This window comes from Acanthopagrus latus, chromosome 2 (genome assembly GCF_904848185.1).
Source record: "Acanthopagrus latus isolate v.2019 chromosome 2, fAcaLat1.1, whole genome shotgun sequence".
Taxonomy (NCBI): domain Eukaryota; kingdom Metazoa; phylum Chordata; class Actinopteri; order Spariformes; family Sparidae; genus Acanthopagrus; species Acanthopagrus latus.
The window spans coordinates 20372676-20394809 of record NC_051040.1 but is presented as its reverse complement, the minus strand read 5'-3'; the positions used below and the strand labels follow the sequence as shown (position 1 = coordinate 20394809).

The 22134-nt window shown below is 41.4% G+C and overlaps 1 protein-coding gene across 1 annotated transcript; it reads left to right on the top strand.

Annotated features, from left to right (window-relative positions):
* Positions 1-1089: 1089 nt before the first annotated feature.
* Positions 1090-21941, top strand: golim4a (golgi integral membrane protein 4a). The gene is made up of 16 exons (XM_037083744.1): positions 1090-1779; positions 11522-11596; positions 11981-12030; positions 12346-12399; positions 12549-12699; positions 13177-13259; positions 13518-13601; positions 14765-14971; positions 15060-15311; positions 15786-16072; positions 16871-16956; positions 17067-17143; positions 17567-17767; positions 17873-17941; positions 18093-18182; positions 20705-21941. Exons 1-16 carry the CDS (start codon positions 1593-1595, stop codon positions 20858-20860), a joined length of 2109 nt encoding a protein of 702 aa, XP_036939639.1. The 5' UTR covers positions 1090-1592; the 3' UTR covers positions 20861-21941.
* Positions 21942-22134: the final 193 nt, after the last annotated feature.

The window sequence follows — 22134 nt, the reverse complement described above, 5'->3', positions numbered from 1 at the left end:
CACAGTTACTGGGATTAAATAAATACTAAACTGAAAGGGTTAGTTAGACCTTGATGTTTAGTGCATTATTAATAGCAGGCATTCAAAGGGGTTACACCGTTCAACAGAGTTTTGTGGTTTTCATGCATATGTCAGGGTTTTCACTGGCCTGTAAGTCATCAGATATGCTTATTGGCTACAAACAAGCAGATGACAAAGGCTTATATATTAATTCAAATTGTGTTTAAAGAGGAACTATGTAGTGAAGAAATAAAAACTGAATTTGAATATATTCACAATATTAATGAGTTAATAATACAAACTCAGAGACTTATTATTTATTATCATTTAACCAAACTGTTGTCAGAGGAAAATGTTTGAGGCTAGAAAGGTGGCAGGGTCCACCACAAGTAAACAAAGTTAAACACAACTGTGTTGCCCTTTAAGGTTAGTTTGTTTATTCAGTCATGTAAACAAAGAGCTCATTCCCTTTGTTTAGGCATGAAAAAGGAGAAGATCGTTCTCTTCTGATTTAAATTTCTTTCAAAAACTACATAGTGCACCTTTAAAGGAAACTAAATGGATTACACAGTGTTATGCACACTTAAACCCAAGGAAAATTACAGACTTGAAAGCATGATTTAATTACTGAAATCTGAGTAGATGTAATCTCTTACTCCCACCCCCTGCATGTTGGTGGGTTTATTTGACTTTTACACTGTGCTGCTTGTTTCGTTCATGCACTGAAACGTTTGAATACATGTCCTGGGAAGTGTTACTTGTGGATTACACAAATGCATAATCATATAAATTACAAATGAATATTGCAAACAGTTTAATGTTTACATTTCTAGGCGAGGTCTCATAGCTACTGCAGGGTGGCAGGATGTGTCTCAGAAACCTTCTGATGGCTGTACGTGTTTACAAGTGTCCTCAGATGTTATCACAGGATCACAACACTCCTCTCAGAGGAGGAAAGTCTCCAGACTCCCCACGTACCCTCACAGGCCTGGGAGTTTTTTGATCGAGCTCTCTGGCAACCAATTGTTAAAATGTTCTCCTCTGAGGGCGGGAGTAGGGAAATTTATGATTTTTCTCGGAGGAGGGACTTCCTTCAGAGCAGCAGTTGGATGGCAGGCAGCTGCTGGGCTGACACGTAACTAAAGTTAAAGGTGCTACGGAGGCCTCGTCGGAGACTTGAGGTTCTCACTTTTTGCCCCTTTTGGCGTCTCCGAATTTGGCAGGAAAAGTCGAGGCGTGCACAGAGAGGGACTGGAGACCCCGGCAGGAGTCGTTGGACTCGGACCGAGCTGCGTTTTGAACGTCGCAGAGCGGTTTGACGTGAAGTCAGCCCGAAAATCTGAGCGGCTACTTTGAAGTCGCAGCGGAGAGTCGCGAGTGGATGTGGCTATGCTAAAATAATGTCTACATCGAGAAACATTAGCGCATAACTCGTATTTTTGTGCTTGGAAATGCTGGGGGACTGAGAGGAAGGCAGGAGGGGAGCGGAGGACCAGGAGGTGGAAAAAAAAAAAAAAAAGTTGAGACCGAAGTTTCCAGCAGCAGAGACGGGGTTTTCTCGTGCAGACAGCGGGGAGGGGTGCGGGTCCAACATGGGAAACGGGGTGTGCTCCCGGAGGCAGCGACGGATCTTCCAGTGTCTCCTGCTGGTCACCGTGGTCTGCGGGACGATGTACGCCGGGATGATATCGTACGAGATGCACAAGCAGCTCAAGAGGACGGAGACGATGGCACTGAAGTACCAGCAGCACCAGGAGGCACTTTCGGCTCAGCTCCAAGGTAAACACGGTGACGGCGTTATGATTGAAGGGCTGGTCCGTCTCCAGCGCAGGTGACGGAGGTGAGCGTGAGAGCGAACGTCACGCCGCACTCCCCCGAGAAAACCGCGATTTTGTTGTTGTCGTGCTCACTCTCAAATGGTTACACCTTTTAAAAGTATACTTTATGACTCACTAGGATTCACAACAAACTATAGTTCAATTCGGCAGCACAACATGTCACAGTGTCCTCCTGTCAGCCTGACCAAAAGACGAAGTGGGTGGTAGTTGAAACTGCATCACTACATGCGCTTATTTTGGGTGCGTTTCAAATGCGAGACTCCACAGAGGGTCCTCTGAGACTGTCTGCCATCTGACCTGACTGGACTGTAACTACACTGTAGTTCAGCAGTGATTTACCAAGAGCCTGTCTTTGACCCCTTGACCTCAGCCTGCCTTCTAATCTTGTGATAAATCCAGGTCATGGTGTGAGGGGATTGGGCTTTAAAGTTTAACAGAGAGTTCATTCTGTTGGACAGGTCTTCCTGTATTGCATAGCCCCACTGTAACACTGAAACTAGAGCCCACTCTACCCAGTTTACTGCTGACTAAAGGCTATAACACACAGGCACACACACTTAAACACACACCTGGTACTGTGTCCCAAGGCTAACCTTAACTGCATACAAATACCTTCAAGTCATGGGACGGTCAGAACATCTGCGTCTGGCAGCCACATCTGGAGGAGCAGATGAGTAAATGAGGGCGCAGTCACCTTGGTTGCAAGCAAAGAATTGTTAAGTTGCCATATTTAAGTCTTCTCTCATCACCCTGTCAACAGCGTAAGCCTTATTGAATTGTTTGAACTTGAGATACATAAATAAGCATTTTGTGTGTAGTCACATTTTTGCAGAAATTATACAACATTATTGCAGCATTAACCATTAATATATGATGTATAGTTGGTTTGTATATGTTAAAAACATTTTAAAATATGGGTACAGACAGCAAGTCGTAGTTCGGGCTAAAACGGATGTCTATTCTCATGATCAGTATGCTTATTGGGCTGAAACATTATAACATTTTGAAAAATAATGCCTGCTACAATCTCTTGTCATCAATTGGCTTGTTATTTTTAGGAGCCTGTGTTTGCTTGAAAATGACCAATACATAAATCAATAATAAACAGGTTATGGATTACTTTTGCTCTTAATCAGTGAATGGATTGATGGCTTCAGCTCTAGTTTCAGTGGTGTGTTTTTAAATTCTGATATGGATCAGAGATTGTTCTTGAATAGCATCCGTGGCTTCCTGTCCTGCATTGTTATCGGTGGCATTCAGTCATCAGATATTTAGTCATAGTCATGAAACATTATGGCTACCAGTAAAAACTGCAACGTTCACATTTGAAAATCAGTAAATCTATATGTATCATTGCCATGTTTGGAAAATACTGACACAGTCAAATTAGTAGGCCTACAAAATGTTGTCTTGTGTCACTCCTTAAATGTTCGTATTACAAACTCTAACTTCAGCAACTGTCCCGCCTCTACAGAAGATTAAACATTTGTCCTGTAGTGACCTTACAGATTTTCTCCCTCCACATAAACACACTTAAACACACAGTGCTGCGCCGACAGGATGTGAGGTTTCGTGTCATGCCATTATGCCATGAGTTTAAAATTAACAGCTGGGCGGAGAGCCCGCTCCTCCTTGGCTTCATGTGCACAAAACAAGGTTTGTGCCCACATCAGGGAGTCAAATAGTGTTTCAGGGTTTTAGACTGTCGACCTGTTAATTTAATACAACCTTTGATCCACCTAACCAGCAGTCAGAATCACTTCCTGCCGTACGCAGCGCAGTCCAGCAGACCTAGCATGTAGTTTTCCTTAAGCTCCTACCACTCACATTTACATACACACCTACATAGGCCCTGATGTCATGTGAAGCACTCTGTGACAAATTACATTGTTTAACAGAAAATAAGACCAGTTCTTAGACTAAGGGAGTTGGGTCAGGTTGGACAGCTGTCCCAAATTTAACAAGGTAAATGAAGAAAGGCATTGTTCATCTATCACCTGTATCACATATCATTTTACCTCCAGCTCAACGGCTTCCTGTAGTCTATTTTAGGTTGGTGTTACACAAGTGGCTCCTATTTCGTTTCTCTCAAAGTATTTTTGTATCCAAAAACAGTAAGCGTGACAATATAATATGACAGTCTGAATGAAGTGGGTATTGCTTAACTCCGTGTGCATCGCTCCACTTGTGCACCACGCCCTTACTTTTATCGAGAAGCGACGGATCATTCAGCCAATCACAAGGCCCAGGCCACTTGATATCCACAGCTGGCTGTTGATTGCTGGTTTTTGTGTCCTATATTTAGAGGTGGGCCATAGCTCGGGGGCTGTGAGCCAACTTTATTGATTCACTGTTGCCCACTTTAACCACAGGCTGGCAGTTGTCAGTCATTTGAAAGAATCAACTGGCACTTTGTGGTTTTGTGTGCTCTGTGACAAATGTGTCCCTGTGATTTAACACCCCTTCACTCCCTCACACACTGGCAACCATTCATTGTTTATATGTCATTTGAGAAACATTAATCAAATGGAATAATTGCAGCTGTCTCTAAATGAGTGTTGTAATATTTTTTTCAGCATCGCAACTGTTGTTGCCTGTTGATTATCTTAATGAACACTCTTGTGGGAACAGATGGAATGGTTTGTTTTTATCCACGAGACAAAAGGAAATAAATGCTGTAGTTCTTGGAGTTACAAATGCACTGACTCAGATGTTGTCATCTTGAGTGCCGTCTCAGCAATAACATCAAGATGGGATGACTTGAGAGAATTTGTAGAAACTGGTATTCGTGCCAACACAGTTTCCAAGAGTAACAGCACCGTTATATAATAATTCCAAGGTTTGTGTAACAAAATTATCAGATGTTATGTCAGATGAGCTAACTAGCTTAGCTCAGCTACAGTTAGCAGCAGTTAGTGGTTCTTTTAGCAACAAGTAATGCTATCTGTCCATTACCAAGCTCTGTAAGATACAGAAAGTCAAGGCAGGAAGATAATGGGGCGATAGAAGTAATACTAGAAAATACTTTCTCCATTAAATATGATCCAGTTTCTTTGACATAGTTGGTATTGTGTGCCCAATGCCGTAAGGTGTCTGGCATCTCTTCCAGAAGTTCCTACCCACCCGGCCAGTGTGCATAGAACAAGTACAAGTGATTGGGGCACAGAGTCAGATTGAGGTAGACACCATTTAGCCTATAAAACGGTGCACGAGCAACATGATTTTGAAGGTGCTGTAAAGGTAAAATTAAGATTTATTTTGTTTACCGGGGAGTTGGTTGGGTTGTTCTGCAGTCTCAGAGGTCAAAAATTCTCTCCTTCAACCTTCATCTTCAAGTCCATTATTTGAGGAAGTGAGTGTTTTGCTGGTTTCCCACCTGTCTGAGGTTTCTCAGATTAACGGAGATTACAATTTCAGTGAAAAAGACATCTGAGCTGTGAAAACTCACACCCCCCCTGCTCGCATCTTCTAAGTTACCTTTTGTGCAAAAAAGAAAATCAAATCTGTAGTTTTTGTTTTATGCACAGTATGGACAGTATAGATATGGGTTTGCAGGGTATAATGGTACCTGTGTGGTTATGTTTACCAATAGGAGGCAGAAGGAAAGCCACAGGAATTACCATGAGAGGCACAAGTTTGAAAGCTACAATTTGTTTCAGTCTTAATAAAATATTGTGAAAGGGGGCAAAGAAATTAACATTAAGCAACCACCACCAGGCTGTAACCATGTGCCCGGTAAGAACATAGAATCAAAATGAACTGAAATAATGAAGCAATATGCTTGTCACACATTTCACGGGACTCTTCCACTTAAAATGAGAAACCTCAGAACTAGGACTGTAAGAATGGTTGATAAGCATATACCAAGTATCACTGAACTCGGTGTGGCGAGAAAGACAACACACACCTGAACCACAGTCTGTTCAGCCTGTTGCCGTCTGGCAAAAGATACAGAAGTTTACAGAGACGGTTTGCATAGCTCAGGTGTTCTGCAAAGTCTTTCATCACTCCGACAATGTAGATACAGGAACCACAGTGTGTGTTATTAGAATTACCTGAGATCTATGTTGAATCTCACTCATTCTTAGACTGAACTGCTCTCCATGTGTGTACACAAGATGTGAGTGTGAACACACGCACACACACACACACTCCTTAGACAAAGCCTTGTAGCCTAATTCCCTGTGTGATTGATAGTATTCACAGTCCCAGCACTTTGCCAACCCTAACCAATAGGCGAGTAAAGGTCATCACCATAGAGAGCTCCCTTGTTCTCTCTCTGCTGATGTACTTTTAACTGCACCTTGAGGGAAATGTTTCATTGGTCTGTGGGGAAACCGTCACACAATAAATGTTCATTCCCGTGCCCACTGAGGTTTGAATGAGATAAGGGTAACTGTAAAATGAATCAGTATGTGTTTGGAGGCTCTAGGGAACGTTGGGGATAGCGGCCTGTTCAGCTTTACAAATTTTACAGTGGAGCATTCATGGATGACTGATGGACTCTGAAACACAAGCAGATGATGGTGCAGATGTTTTCAGTTGAATATTTGTGGAAGAGATTTTTTGAAGTTGCAGTTTAGAAAGAGAAATAAAAGACAAACAAAGATAAATACAAGTATTATTTTAAAATGTTTTTCTTTCTCCCCTCTTTGTCTATTACATGTTTTGAAATGTACCATATAAGTAATGGGGTTGCCCTGTGGCACTATTAGATTTGAATCATTCAAATGACTTCTTAGACTGTCACTTCTTTGTGGGTGTTGCCCTACTTGTCCCCTAGAGAGAGGGTGTGTGTGTGACTGAAGGGGCCTGACCTGAGCTAAGTTTGGAGTAAAATGGCCTCATCTTTGGCTTTTCCCACTGTTGTTGCTGAGAGGGTACAGAGCTTCTAACAAGCAGAGGGAAACATCCCTAATCTTATGTAGCTAGACTTCCATCAGATCAAGCTCAGAGATGTGAAGAAAGTCATGCTGTCAGTTCAGATATCAAAAGAATTTGGAAAGGCACATATTTGATGTTTGTAGAATTCCTGCCAATATAAGAGTGAAATGTTTCTTTTAAACAATTTTATGAAGTGAAGTTGTGAACATTAGATAGCTGATGACAAGAATCTCACATCTGTAAGCCAATGAATCAGATGGAACAGATCAGAAGGGTATTGGCCTTTTATATGGAGATATATCTGGGTTTCATCTGAATAGCAATAAAATCTGACATCATTAGGCTTGGGCCAGTAGTAGATATTATAGGATATGGCAAGACATAAGTGTCAGGCTAGCTGTATCTAATATTGCACCTAATATCCAATATATCATCTCCATTTTGTGTTTGTAATGTACCACACCAGGTGGTCCAAACATTGAATCTTGGGGCCCTCCACAAGTCATCATGGCTAAAGAGGAAATACCAGTTGAAACACCTACAATCTGACAAATATGCTGAAAATCACTGCAGGGCTTCACCAGATATTCCAGTCCACTGCTGAGCCCTGTTTATCAAGATGCCAGGATCCACTGTATACCGTGTCCTGGTTTTAATTCCAGTAAAATGAGAATGAAGCTGTCTGAGGCAAAAGTCATTTGTGAGTCTGAGAAGGGCAGTGTCTGTACCATGATTTTTATGAAAGCCTTATTGTCTGACAGGGCTGCCAGAAGCTGTCGTTAAACTGTCTGTAAATATAGAGATCGAGGCCAGTTTTTGTTGAGAAGAGGCTTGATACTGGCTGTCTTGAAATAGTAAATGACATAGCTGGGAGAAAGGGAGGTGTTCACTCCAAAGCATACAGGTCAAACACATCCCAAACATCTGATAAATATTAAGACACCATAATATTAGTGGCTGAAAATGGGACCATTTGGTGGACATTATGGACCTGATACCTTAAATGTTATGAGAAAAGCAAAAAAGAAATACACCTCCACACTAGATGCATTTAATGGTTAAAAAGTAGTTGGGTTTTAAGGCAATTACCAACATTGGAAAGAGTGTTGGGAAAGGGCTTGTTAGCAAAACATATATCAGAAAAATATTTGACTCTCATTCTTATCAAGCTTATAATGTGACATCAGCAGTGTCTTCATCTGTTAATAATCCACTTTTGTGTTTCTGCACCAACACTCCCCACACCTGAACTCTATTATGTATGTGTTTTGTTAAGCCAAGGTGAGAGATGTAAAATCTGGCTTTTGTAGGCATAACAGTATTTAGAGCAGAGTTACAGAGAAATTCAAACCCATTCAATATCAGCAGATCTGGTTTCACAGCCTCGGGCAGAGAACAGAGAAAAAGACTTTGCAGTGGTTTTCTCATTAAAATGTGAGTGCACAAACGTATTTTTATATGCAGTTTCAGTCAGGACTATGATGTCCAAATTAACACAGGACTGATCTGAAACAAGCAATTACTCAGTTGATTAGTTATGTTGACACGTGTATAAAGACGAGTGATTCCGTGGTTTAAGTGAAACTCTCGCCAAAATGCAACCTAGGCTTTTTTTGTGAATGTATATGAGTGAAATCTTCGTGTAAAAGCATAATTACAATGAAAGAGACACTTTTAAGATTGACTGTATTTTCATCTTCGTGTCAGCTCATTTTCAATGGGAGTGCTACAGGCACTTTTTAAAACACTAAGAAGGCTCGACACAACATGAAACTTCGCTCGTAGTATCACCGGGGTCATTGTTTGTTTACTCTATTAAACAAGAGCAGTCTGCCATTGTTGTTGGTTGGCATTTAAAACACTCATTAAAAACAACTCCTAAACCTCTCCTATTGCTATGTTTCAGTCAGTGTTTGAGGTTACAAATTAAACTTGTAGTATACGACCTCAAAAGCGTTGAAAGTGCACAGCGCCAAAAGTGAACCAAACACGCAGCATTATGCACACTAATGCTACATATCAGACAACATGTCTGGAGGGAAGGGACTAGGGTGTGTTTGCAGACTGAAGGAAATGTTCACATATCAAATATAAAAAGTGCTGTATTCAATGTACAATGGAATCTTTTTTCTTATTGTATTTCCACTTACAATGCAAGGTTCAAGTCTGATTACTCTTTCCAAAGAAGACTTCATTCTGTTCCAGTCAGCAGACTTCTTTCCTCACTTTTTGTGTCTGGCACCTGGACCGCTTTGAGGTCGGAAGTTGGGAGTTTGAGACAGGAAATTCAGTCCTCTGCAATGACCTGAAAGCAGCATTAGTCTGGGCTGACTAATAAAATAATGTGACTTGGAGCAAAGATCTGATGTAGCGCAACCATCACTGGGCTGTAACCATGTCCCTGTTGAGAAGACATGCTCCTACATTACCAGTGGCTTAAATAGTTCCATTAGATAACCAACAAGCTATTGAGGTAATCGGTTAGAACTTAATGTTTGTTTCTCTTTTAGTTGAGATATCCATTAGTTACCTTATAAAACCAGAATTCCAAGTCTGTCTCATTCTTTCTCTTACTGTATGTGTGTGTGTGTGTTTCCTTGACTGTCTCTTTCCCTTCAGTCTCTCCTCGTCTGTTTATTTATCTTTGCCCTCCCTCTCTCATCTGTGGGCTTTCCTCTGTTTCACTCTGCTTCTCTTTTTTTGGTCACTTCTCCGTTGTTACAGTCACGTCTACCTCCTTCACTTTTTCAACCTTCTGCTTCTTGATATCTTGAATGAAATTCTAAGGAAATTCTGCATATCTAAGAGTTTATCTTAGAATCTGTTGAGTTGGCACTCAGAAGGAGGAACAGCCACATCATCAGTTAGACCGCCCAGCCCCCCGACCCAAAGGCAGGAGAGTCACAGAGAAGAAACCGGAGGAAGAGATGACTTAGTATTCACATACCAGGTTGTCTTGTTCAGGAAGGGTTGTTTTTTTGTTTTCTTTTAAAAGACGGGTGAGTCAGAGCTGGCACAAGACCACAACCAGGGATTAGTGCCAGAGTACATAGTAACTCAATGGTGATTTAAGCATTGGTGTATATTTCATATTAATTGTTGCAGTAATGGATTATTTGAACAAACGAACTGAGGTCATGGTCACACACTGTTTATACACAAAGTGTTGATGAGGGCAGCTACTGTTGTTATCACCAAAACAAAGCAACTTACCAGCCAATTTCGAAAAGATAACAAATCAGACAAGGGAAGTTATTGAGGTGCGGTACTATTATCTACTAAATACATTTATTCTTATATCTAAATGCACATGTAGTACATCAATAAGATGAAAGTCTTTTTTTGCATTTACTGTGCATCCACATGTGCAAACAAAATGGCCTTAAAACAACAGAGTTTGTCACAAATTCTTGTGCAAGGCAGAGCCGTGGCAAATGAACACTGATGGACGGGAACTAAGTAAATGTACTTGAATATTTTCACTCCATGATACTTTGGAAGGAAATATTGTACTTTTTAATCTCTATGATTATTTAATAACTTTAGATCAGTGTTACTTTATTTAATTTACAGTCTGGTGAAAGAAAAATTCAAACATTCCAATAATCATAAAAAGAAATCTATTATCTATCTATGTATTCATCCAGTATAATTTTTGAATGCATTTATTAAGTGTGAGGATGACCCGTTTATATGTTTACAGTTTAAATTGTCTCATTCAAATATTTCCCCCCCTTTCCTTCCATTCATCTTCTCTAATCTTCCTCCCACTTTTGTTTCATTTGGTGTTTGTTACCAACTCTGACTCACCTCTGCTAGATTATGTACAAACAATCACACACGCACACTGATCACACTGATCCCCAGCAGTCTGTTTGTCTAGACTATTCAGGCTCACAGGAGGTTTCTGGAAACGTCACCCAGTCAACTCCTTCTCAGTGAGGCTTCATTTGGAAGAACAAAAGCCTGGAGGATGGCTAGAGCAGAGGAGATGAGTATTTTGACAAGAAAGGGCCTGCAGCGTGCAAACCTGCCATTACTAAATTATCTGGTACATTGTTTGCATGTGTAATTAACAGTTGTATCTGCCTCAGAACACCACGCTATGCTGTGTTACTGTATCTCTGCGGCTACAATGAGCCTCAGTCCCCACAGGGATTATTTCCATCTCATTGGATTCCATCTTGAATCTGATGAAGGAGGGAATAGAAGAAGAATGTGTGTGAAAATGTGGGGAGGACAGCTGGAGAGATTAGAAGTGAGTGTAAGAGCTAAAGCAGGATCTCATTTCAAACAAAGAGATATACAAAGTTATAAAAGAATGTCGGGGAATATTTTTCACCATGAATTGTGTTCATATTTTTGACCTCTCAGACTGCTTCATAAACTCTCCTGTAATCACCTGTATTTCCTCATGATTTTACTCTTGTGGCAGACACCACCCACCAGGCACAGAAGCGGCCTGAACCGCACCACGGTAGTAGTTTACAGTGTGTAAACACCTTTAGACCACCGGTCTTGTGAGGAATACCACAGCTTCCTGTCGATGGAGAAGCTGTCATGTACTCAGATGAATAAATATCACACCTGGCTCTCACATCAGCCATGAAATGCACATCGGCTTTCTGTCTAAAATGACAGTTTGTGACTGTGTATGTTTTGTGCAGTGTATATATTTGTGTTCAGTCTCTCTTTTTGTTTAGTTCACCGTCTGCCTGGCCCAAACAGATTTCACTAAACCTCCGTGTTTTCTCTCCCCATCCCTCTCTTCCCCTCCATCTCTTCTTTTTCATGTTCAGTGGTGTACGAGCATCGCTCCAGGTTAGAGAAGTCCCTTCAGAAAGAGAGGTTAGAGCACAAAAAGACCAAAGAAGGTGAGAAAGAAAACACTTAGCTCTGACTCTTGAAGGAGGTCTCTATTCAAAGGGGCTGTGGGGAATTCTGATTGTAGAGTTTAATAAAAAAGCCTGGATGACCGTATCATTGTAGGTCACTTTGGACAAAGACTTGTGCTAAATAAAATGTGTAGTTTAACTGGGATGTAATGTAATACTGGTTCCAACTCCATCTGTAGCATCACAAATAGTATTTTTAGAGAGCATTTGCCATTTATCTGAACAAAGTGAGACAAGTCTTTGTTTTGCAAGAAAGTAGTGTATTCTTCATCACATCATTAAAGCGTTGTATTTCTCATCTATCTTTGGTGAGAACTGAAGAAAGAATTAACTGTGTTGATCCATGCTGTTTCTCTTTTCTAGATTATCTGGTTTATAAACTGGAAGCACAACAGTCACTCAACAAAGAGAAGGTGTGTTTCCACAGAATTACCCCCTCTGCTCTGACTATTATCATGTATAGATATCTTGTACAAACCTTTTAATCCATCCAATTGCCTGACCTCTGTGTTTTTCTGTTTGCTTGTGCTGCTTTGTTAATTTGTAAAGTGCTTTGTAGCATGACTTTGTGTTTTGAAAATCACAACACAAATGCTGCTGCTACATGGCCCCCCATCAGATATAACTAATCTCTTCGCCATTATCGGTTGTTACAGTACCATTAAGCCTGGCCTACAAAGCCGCCTGTTTTACTTTTTGTCATTATTGTTTCTTTTATGTTCAAACAGCAAGATGCCAGCAGCAGACTGAACTCTCTACAAGTGCAACATCAGATGCTGAAGGTACAGATCATTAGAAAAAACACAATCTTATCTTGTCTATCTCTCTGACTGAACCACGCTATATCCTGTGTATGAGTGTATGCTTTCATGTTATGTGAAAACAACCCCTAGATCATATGATGACGGCAGTTCTGTTTCCTGTTGATCAGAACCAGCACGACGACCTGAAGAAGCAGTATTATGAGCTGCAGGACCAGCACCAGGTTCAGGGCGAGGACCACAGCCGGCTGCTGGACGAACACAAAGGACGCTACGAGAAACTGCAGCAGGTCAAAGAGGTGGAAATCGGTCAACTCAAAGGTACTGATGGTCTCTCTCCAACCCAAACAGACACACACACACTTTTTGTTATATACTGTATTTTAACACCACTCAGTTGCACACAGATTTCGTACAAATGCAATATAGTGTTCTGAAGTCATGACATCATCAAACATTCTTTGTCTCCATCTTCTGACTTTATGAAATACTGCATGTCTGAAGCCAAGTCTAAGTCCTTTATGAGCAGATGCTTTGTTCTAGACTATTTAGTCTTACACTTTCAGCCGTATCACTTAAACTTTAGTCATAGACAAAATTATGAGGCCACTGCTTCAGGCAGGTATATACTGACAAGTGGCACCAGGTTTGTAACGTGACTCGTATGGATAAAAAAGTACAAGTGATTCAAATTATTTTTCTGTATGCTTTGCAGTAGAATATTGATCCTGTTTCATGCTTTTCCTGTTTAGATGCTCGCTTTCTGTTAATGTGTTTGCTGTTTCTGCTCTGTGGCAGATAATATATATAACTTGAGGGAGGAAAATAAACAGCTGAGAAAGGCTCACCATGACATCCACACGCAGCTACAGGATGCACAGGTGAGGCTAAATAAAAAAGAGAATTGTCTTCTGTCTGTAAGCTGTCTTTTAGTGTGTAGAGACACAAACTGTTGCCATCTGAATTTATGCCGTTTGCCTCTCTGAAATAGAAGAAATAAGTCACTCATGCAAATGAGGCAGCAAAACTGGAGAAAAAAAAACATTGACTTGACTTGAATGCTTACTTCAGCTGTATAATGTGAAACCTCATAAAAATAAATAGGAATTTATGCTGTTTTGTTTCACATTTGTGTTCAGGTTCGCCATCAGGACCTGAAGGCAGCGCACGACCATCTCGCACTGACACTAGAAGACCACAAGAGTGCACTGGCTGCAGCTCAGGTAGGACAGCAGCAGCAGAGAGGCAGGCTCGCTCTTTACTTCAGTCGGCTGATTGATGCTGGACTGCTGCATCACAAGTATTTTAGTCACATATGTTTTGTTTTTTTTCTCCGCATCCAGTGTTGCAAATTTCATTGGAAGATTTAGACCAGTAATTTATAGAATGACTGGAAAGTTGCCAGATGTTTGGGAGTTTCTGTTCCCTCCCTGTTTCCTGCCAGCCTTATCTTAACTTTTGCTTTCTTAATAACACAGCAAAAAGATTTGTGCAGTGGACGGTAAAATCTCCAGTAGAAGAAGAAGTAAAGATGCCAGAGATTTTGCTTGGTTTTTGGATAATTAGATCAGTTGTTGCTGTTTCCCCCCGTGGAGCAACCTTTGAAATGCCTGAATGGTTTATTGAACATTTGAAATGTTCATTTAAAATGCTTTTCTCCTCTTTGTCTGCATTGATGGATATTCACTCACACTCTCTCTCTCTCTCTCTCTCTCCCTCTCTTGTCTCTCTGCATTTGCTAATGTATTTTAAAGCCTGTCCTGGTTTCTATCAGTGCTTCTGGTTGACCAGGCACAAACACACACACTCACAAACAACTCTTTCCTTCACTTCAGGGGGTTTGGTTTAGTCGAGGCTGTCAGAGCAGTGCATCTAAAACACGTTCTAGCCAATCAGCCAGAAAGATTTAATGGAGGGACGGGCGGGGGGGGGTTTAGCAAACATTTCTAGAATTTAGCCCCGGGTCTGGTTAGAAAGTATGTGTATGAATAAAGGGTGGTGGGGTTGATCTATTGTGAGGTCGTTTCCTTCCAGTCACTTCTTTTTCCCCTCTCTTCTCTGTGTAATTGTGAAGCAAAGTATATTTCCCTTCCTCTCAGCAATCAACAAGGATACAGAGAGACTAATTACAGTACATTAAACCTGACAGTAGAGGTTGGCACCTCCATGGCTCACTGCTGCAGACAAGTTGAGAAACAAGAGTGAAGATAAATCCCCTTTTAATACCTGAAAAGTAACCTCCGAGTGAGTTCTCCTCCCATAGGTAAATGTTTGGTGATTATTTATGACCAGAGGGATTTAAATATGCCAGGCTTTTAAGAGATTCATGATTCCCCCAGAATTTTCTCTTATTGGTCCTCCTGTCATTGTGTTGGTTCTCCTTTAGATGCAGGTGGATGAATACAAGCAGCTGAAGGACACCCTGCACAGTCAGATTCAGAGACAGTCTGAACAAAACCATGCCCCTCCGCAGCCACAAGCAGCTGCCGTAGCCCCCGTATCCCACGTTCATGAAGTCCAGAGGGACGAGCCACACAAAGATGAGCCTGCCCATGAGGATCATCACCAGCTACACCAGGACACTGAGTCCAGGGTAATGTGGGAGTCTTTGGGATCACTTTGCTATCTGTGAATATGAAAACACACAGATCAAATTATCTGTCTCGTTTCCTCTTCTTCAGTTGGACCATCAAGGGGAGGAGGTGCACGGCCAGCCCCAGCACACCCTGTCAGACAAGGAGGACGATGGTGAGGGAGAGGCCGAGAGGAGGAGGGAGCTGGCCGAGGAGGAGATGGCTCAAGCAGGACAGCCTCAGAAGCTGGAGGAGGACCCGGACCAACAACAGGATGAGCAGCAGGAGGAAGAGGAGGAGCAAGAACCGGAACAGGCAGACGAGAATGCCCTGGAGCGACAGAGGCGCAATCCACAGCCGGTCAGGACTGTTTTAAGACCAGTGATTCTCACCTAAACAAGACTGAAACCCCCCTTCAAAGGATTTCATTTTAAAATGTGTTTACATATGGTGTTGTTAAAGCCGTTTCAGATTACCTTCTTTGAGCTCTGTCACAAACCTTCCAATCTTAGATTAATCATGTGTGTCCTTATATCAGGGACATAGCTACCGCTCAAAGTCAAGTGCTAGTCATTTAGCTGTAATTCCCAGAACAAATTTCAGCCTTTCCTCAGTGCTTACCTCTTTGATTAATGACAGCTTGCTCATTATGTGTTGTGCTCGTTGTTTTCTGCTGTCATTTTCATCTATTAAACCTCCCCAAAGGATGAATTATACCCTACCTCTACCTTTATGTCTCAAATAATCAGCACGTCTGTGTGTTTAGGTCGTTCTAATTCTCTACACTCTAGTACATGCTGTTCCTTTTTGCATCCATTTGTCCTCTCAAAAAAGGGTCCCCATCTGGAGCTGCACCCAGAGGCCCAGCTGCAGCACGAGGCGCACGCCCAGGTGGAACGTGAGAAGTCAGCCTACGAGCAGCAGCAGGAGCAGCAGCGCCTGGAGGCCCATCGGGCCGAGGAGCGTAGGCAGATGCAGCTGCATCAGGAGGCCCTGCAGGCCCAGAGAGATAGGGTGCTGAAGGAGAGGGAGCAGAAACTGAAGGAGGAGCAGGAGCGAGAGCAGCAGCAGCACAAGGAGGCTGACAGACGGGAGAAGATGCTGAAAGATGAGCATCAGAGGTCAGATGTAAATTAGAATCACAGTCACTTGAAATCAGGTGCACAAGGAGTTGGCCCAAATTACAAAAAAAATACACTTTCTATTTCTATGCCAATACCAATAAAGTAAGTGCAATTTAATTAAATCACTTAAAATCATCAAAAATAGTCTTAACAATGGCAGTGATACTGAAGTAAAAGAAGCAAAACCAGTGTAGAAATACTTCCTGTAAAAGTCCTGCTTTCAAATTTGTCAACATTACATACAGCCCCTTTAACCTATCATAACATATCACGTTTTATTTATTGATCATATTTTGTATAATCGCTCAGGATGTGCTAAAAAACTACTGTAGTTGAGTAAAAAGTATTAAGTCTTCTTGACAAGAAGAAAGTGAAATGATGAACTGACCCACACCTGGTGTGTTTTATCTTCAGTCCTGTTGGAAATAAAGAATCTGCAGCTCAGTCAACCACGGCTGTCGGCCATTTTCTTAATTATTTTTTTCTTAAAGAAATGTCATAAGGAACCCCTAATAAGTGTTTTATTGATTAATGTGAGCCCGTAATAAAACCTCCTCCCTGCTCACTGGAAGTAGTAATTCACAGGGATGTTTGCTACTCACCACACTAAATAATCTCTGACCTGAACATTAACACACACATCGACGATCCAGGAGGAAACGTGACGCGTTGATTACATTTGTGCATAGAAGAAAGTCTTTAAAGCAGATGTTTCTACCCAAGGAACAGTTCTACCACACAAATGCCATACAGTAACATATTGTTCTGCTTTGTTGTGGCTCCTCTGACTGTCAGGAAGAGAACCGAGTACGAGAATATGGACAATGATATTGTTCAAGGAGACGAGGATCATCACAACGATGACGAAGACGGTGAGACAGGTAAGGAGAGATTACCAGTAAAAAAAATAAAATCCTGGATGAACAGTCTCGACAATTTATCATTGCATCCTCTTAAAATGCATTTAAATATGTTGCTTGTGTGTTAACAGAGAGAGATGTTCATATGTTACAAGAGGAGGAGGAGGAGAAACAAGAAGGGGATCACAGAGTGCCGCCACATCAGCAGGTGACGCGATCCCTCCATCTGTTCACACGGGCGTCCTCGTCATCTGTCTTATCCTCTCAGCCCATCCGCTCACTTAACATTCACACCAGTGTATCATGTGTCATATGTCCACACAGCCATCCGTCCACAAATCGCTTCTCTCATCCTCCCTGCCCACTGTCCTGCGCTGGCACATTCATCTTCCACCTGTCAGTCAAACCCAGCAGCCAATTAAGTCTCCTGAATACTAACAAGGCTATTAATACAACATTACAGTACACTGACTGCCACCATCACTTTAATGCTGCCAAACACAGTCTGTTATTAATCCTCTGCACTACAGTGTTAGTGCTTCCTTTTCATCACATCAGATCCTCTTAATATATGTTCCCCACCATCACTCTCTTCTCCTGCGTCGTCTCACCCCGATCTCTTCATTTGCAGGGTGTTGACGGTGAGCTGGACCCCGAGGACGACCCCAACAACCAGGGAGAGGACGAGTTTGAGGAGGCCGAAGAGGACCAACACCACCACAGGGTCCCGGAGGAGGAAGAGGAGGTGGTAGAAGAGGAAGAGGAGCCGGCAGCACCAGCCCAGCACAGAGACACACACCCACAACAGCCTGCCGTGGAGGAGGAACTGGTGGTGAGTGACGGGCCGGAGAACGGTCAGACACTCGGAAGCTGCGTTCAGCATCAGTCAAGTAGATTGTTTTTTGTGTTTTTTACTTGCCTGTGTTTTTGTGTTCAGATGGCTGGAAACCCGGATCAACAGGAAGACACGCTGGATGACCAGTACCAGGAGGAAGTGGAGGATGAGGTGTGGAACACTGATGCTCTGACGCAAACTTTATATATTAGGAACAAATCTGTAAAGTACTGTATATCTCACTACTATATGAGACATATATATTTGTATTTACATTATTATTTTCACACAATTCCTTTGTCTTGTTTTTGGTGTCCTGAAGGCGCAGGAGGACATAGCTGGTGGGCAGAAGAGAGAGGAGGAGGTGGAGGAGGAAGGAGAGGATCCATATAACGAGGAGAACATGGAACAGGTAGATTCTTCTGCAGGGAAGCAGAATCAGGAAATCTCCATTTCCTCGAGGCTCAAGGCATTTGAAATTCTACAGTACCACATTTTGTCCCCGCTGCTTAACTTGGCCTTTTTCCTTAGTAAACACTCAGGCTTCAATGATTTATTGAGCAGTGGTCAACTATCTAATCAATTGCCAACCATTTTAACATTCAATCAATCACTTAGAGAAACGGTTTAAGAAAAAAAGGAAAATTCTCTGATTCCTAATTATTAAATGGGCTAATTTCGGTTTCTATACGCCTCTACGTGAGTAAACTGAATATTTTTTGCGGATGTGAATAAAAAATGTTTGAGGACGTCATGTGGGGCTTTGGGAAACACTGATGGACATGGGTCACTATCATCTGACATTTTAAAGACCAAACAACTCCTTAATCTGTAGATTAACAATTTAATCTACAATGAAAATAACTGTTGATTGCAATCCTACTAGACACTTTCTTCAAAAGATCCCCAGGTGGCACATAGGAAAGTCCCACTGAGTGGTTAAAGTGCCTGTGATGGGTCGGTGTCAAATCAAATCAAATCAATTTTATTTATATCACATTGCCTCTGTGGGCTTTACAATCTGTACAGCGAGCAGCATCCTCTGTCCTTGGACCCTCAGTTTCAGACAGGAAAAAGTTGCCATCGGTGTCGATATTTTGTGCACTATTTGACTTTACAGTGAAACTCCTTGCTTGTGGGTTGAACATCTGCCAACTCGTGTTTATGGAAGGAGATACGGACATTAGAAGTCAGTTGTGCTACATACATACATACATACTTCGGAAGTTAAAAAGGTCGATCCACAGATAAATGCACACAGCAGGAATTCAGAAACTGCCTTCAAACGAAGCTGTCAGGACTTATGTGAGGTTGTTGGGTCACAACTATACAGTCACCATCCCTGCTCACTGGGCTTTCCAGAAGAGACGGGCACTAAGACGGGGAAGGCAAAAGGGGAATAGAGGTGGTGCAGCAGTTAACAGTATGAGAAGAATAATGTTTTTTTGAACATTGTAAGCATGTCCACATTTTCTAGCTGGCACCCAACTTTACCAAAAATTTAGCAAATTATATAAACATTAAAGACTACCTGTAGTTTCAGTATTCAACCAGGGGGTTTGCCAGTTAAGACAGCAGAGTCCTAACAATAATAATTAACTCAGCATGGAACGACTGGAAAATCCATTTTTATTCCCTGGGGGCTTCTAAGTGGTCCCTGTCGCAGCTCTAACACTTACAGCAGAAAACACCTGTAGTACAAGGTATATTAGCTTTCATATCAAATCTGGAAAGTATTATTCATAACACTGACATATTAGCTGTATCAGCTACAGAGATAAAGGTGCGTGTGTGCTTGTGACTCTGTTTTGGCCATGCAACTTGAACCTTACCCGTGTGTGTTCTGGTAAATGAGAGAGATCAGGTGTTGAGGCTGTTGGGGTGTCATGTCACCATCAGGGCTTGGTTTATTTCATTGGGAAATCTGAATGGAGATGCTCACACACATTTTATATTCTTTAAATATAACATTTTAAAGTTTTGTACTAGTCCTATTTACACAAGTTTGTAAACGGTATGGTATGTTTACTCGGCCATTCTTAAGAGGTGATGTGATCTCCAGAGTTCAGTAATATACGACCCCTCTGAAAACCAGCAGCCCTGCTTGCTGAAGTGTCCTTGAGCAAGACATTTGACTCTTGCTCTCTGTTCTGTAACTGACCCTGACTCCAAACCTCCGTAGACTTAAACAATGACATTCATTTATTTATAATCCCTTGAGGGTTTGTCTTGCCACAAACTCTGCCCTGTCTATTTTGTTTGTAATCATGAATGTGTGGATTTGTTTTGTCTGAAGCTCTCAGTTTGCGGTTGTTCCAAAAGACATCAGATTTGTTAATCAAATAATTATCATGCAGATGAAAGATGTAATTTAAGATCATATCATTTGAGATGATGGTGTATCTGAAAGGTTCTTTGTCCCTCCACTTCTTGTACTGACTTGTGTTTGATACTCAGACCCAGTCACCTCATGAGTGGACGTACTTGTGTTTCTCTGTAATCCGAGCTCAGTGGAGCTCTCACCCCATTCAGCTTCATTCATCCACTCTTGCCCAGTTGCTCTGATGGAGGTGTTTTTCTGTTGGACCATTTATAAAAGTGTCTCTGCTTCCACTTACACACAGTAGATTCAAATTGTAGTGTGTTACAATCCTGAGATTTTATAAGGATTGACTTTGTTTTTAAATGTTTTGTGAATTTAAAAAGTTAGCTATGCTGTTGACATGTTTACATACTTGATTCCTTCCTGCGTGTCTAAAATGGCACGTAATCATGAGTTTAAAAAAACAGTCTAAGATAAATAATATTTCCACGTAAGTTAAATTTGATCAAGAATTTAGGTATGTGTATTAAATTATCATATTTTTGTGGAAAAGTATCCAAAATGTGCTTATAAAGGCTAATAAATAGCTGTGTGCTTGTGATCTCCTCCAGGATGAAGTCAAAAACCAGGAGGGACCAAGAAAGGATGGCGATCATAAAAAAGAGGCAGATAATAACGAGGAAGAGAATTACGAAGAGGAGGAAGAGGAGGCGGAAGATGAGACCGCTGGTCGAGACAAGGGAACCAATCGGAGGGCGGAAATGTAAGACAGACTTTGAAGACTTTTAGTGCCTTTTCAGTCGCCCCCCCATGGAGCCAATCAGGTCTTTCTTTCCCTCGATTCCCAGAGGAATAAAACCAGCCATCCGTTCAGAATTCCAAGTAAGAAAATTGGGATTTTATGCCTAGAAGATGGGATGCTATTCCAAACACTGTGGGATGGAACTGAGCAGCTTACACTGTGGAAACGGACAGAATTTGTTAGGTGGAAATGGAATATATACTGTATTGTCTTTTATTATTTTAATTTTCTGTCTGCTCGAACGTCTGCCTGATTGCCTGATGTGTCTTTTTTTTTTTTTTTTTTACCAGGCAGAGAATGTATTTTCATCATGTGTTGTCTTTGAGTACGTGTAAAGAAAGCAAAGATAAATTATGTTATTCTGATGTCCTAATGTTTCAGACCTTCATATATATGTTTTTATGCAGTCGTATTCTTCGTAGAGCTCAGATTATTTTAATTTACCTCCTGTCATTCCAATCAATCAAGTTGTTTTCTGTTATTTATTGTTGATTGTGACAACTCTGACAATCGTAAAAAGTTTGTGTCATGATGGCTTTTACCGAAGCTTTTATTGAAGCTCACTTGCAGGAGTATTTCCACAGGATGTTTCCACAAATGCCAGACGAAAGAGACATTTCTGGTGAAGCCGCTCTGTGCTCAAAGTGTCACACTGACATGTGCCTTTCCATTCTTGGAAACCTCCTCTAGCTCTTAGTCATTTTACAGTCAGAAAAGCATTTCAATAGGAAAGGAGAGATGAGAGGCCAGTTGTTGCCGAACTTGTTGCGTAGTGCTTCAGCACAGCCTTAAATCGGGGCTGCTTTAATGTTGACTGCTGGTGTGAATTAAATTCACAAACTTAATGCAATTCATTGCAAAATCTGTAGTCTACTGTACAACGTGCAGTAAAAATAAATGCTGATAATTTGTACATTTTTCCACCAGTTATATTTGATACAAAACAGTGGGATTTTGATTGTATTGAACCACATTTGTCACATGAGCGGTGTGTGTGTGTGTGTGTGTGTGTGTGTGGAATAAAGAGGTCAAAGGATTTCAGGTCATTGAGCTTGTGTTGTCTGATTCTGTACTTTCATATTTTTAAAGGACACGATCCAAGGTCTTGAGTCAGTCTTTGGTAGAGAATAGAAGATGAAAGTATCACGTAGTGTTATAAGTTCATTTCAGGATGTTAGCTACCATTTAGACTTTTTGAATGTTCTTGTAGCACGTAAAGCTTTCCTCAAAGTTAGGAGG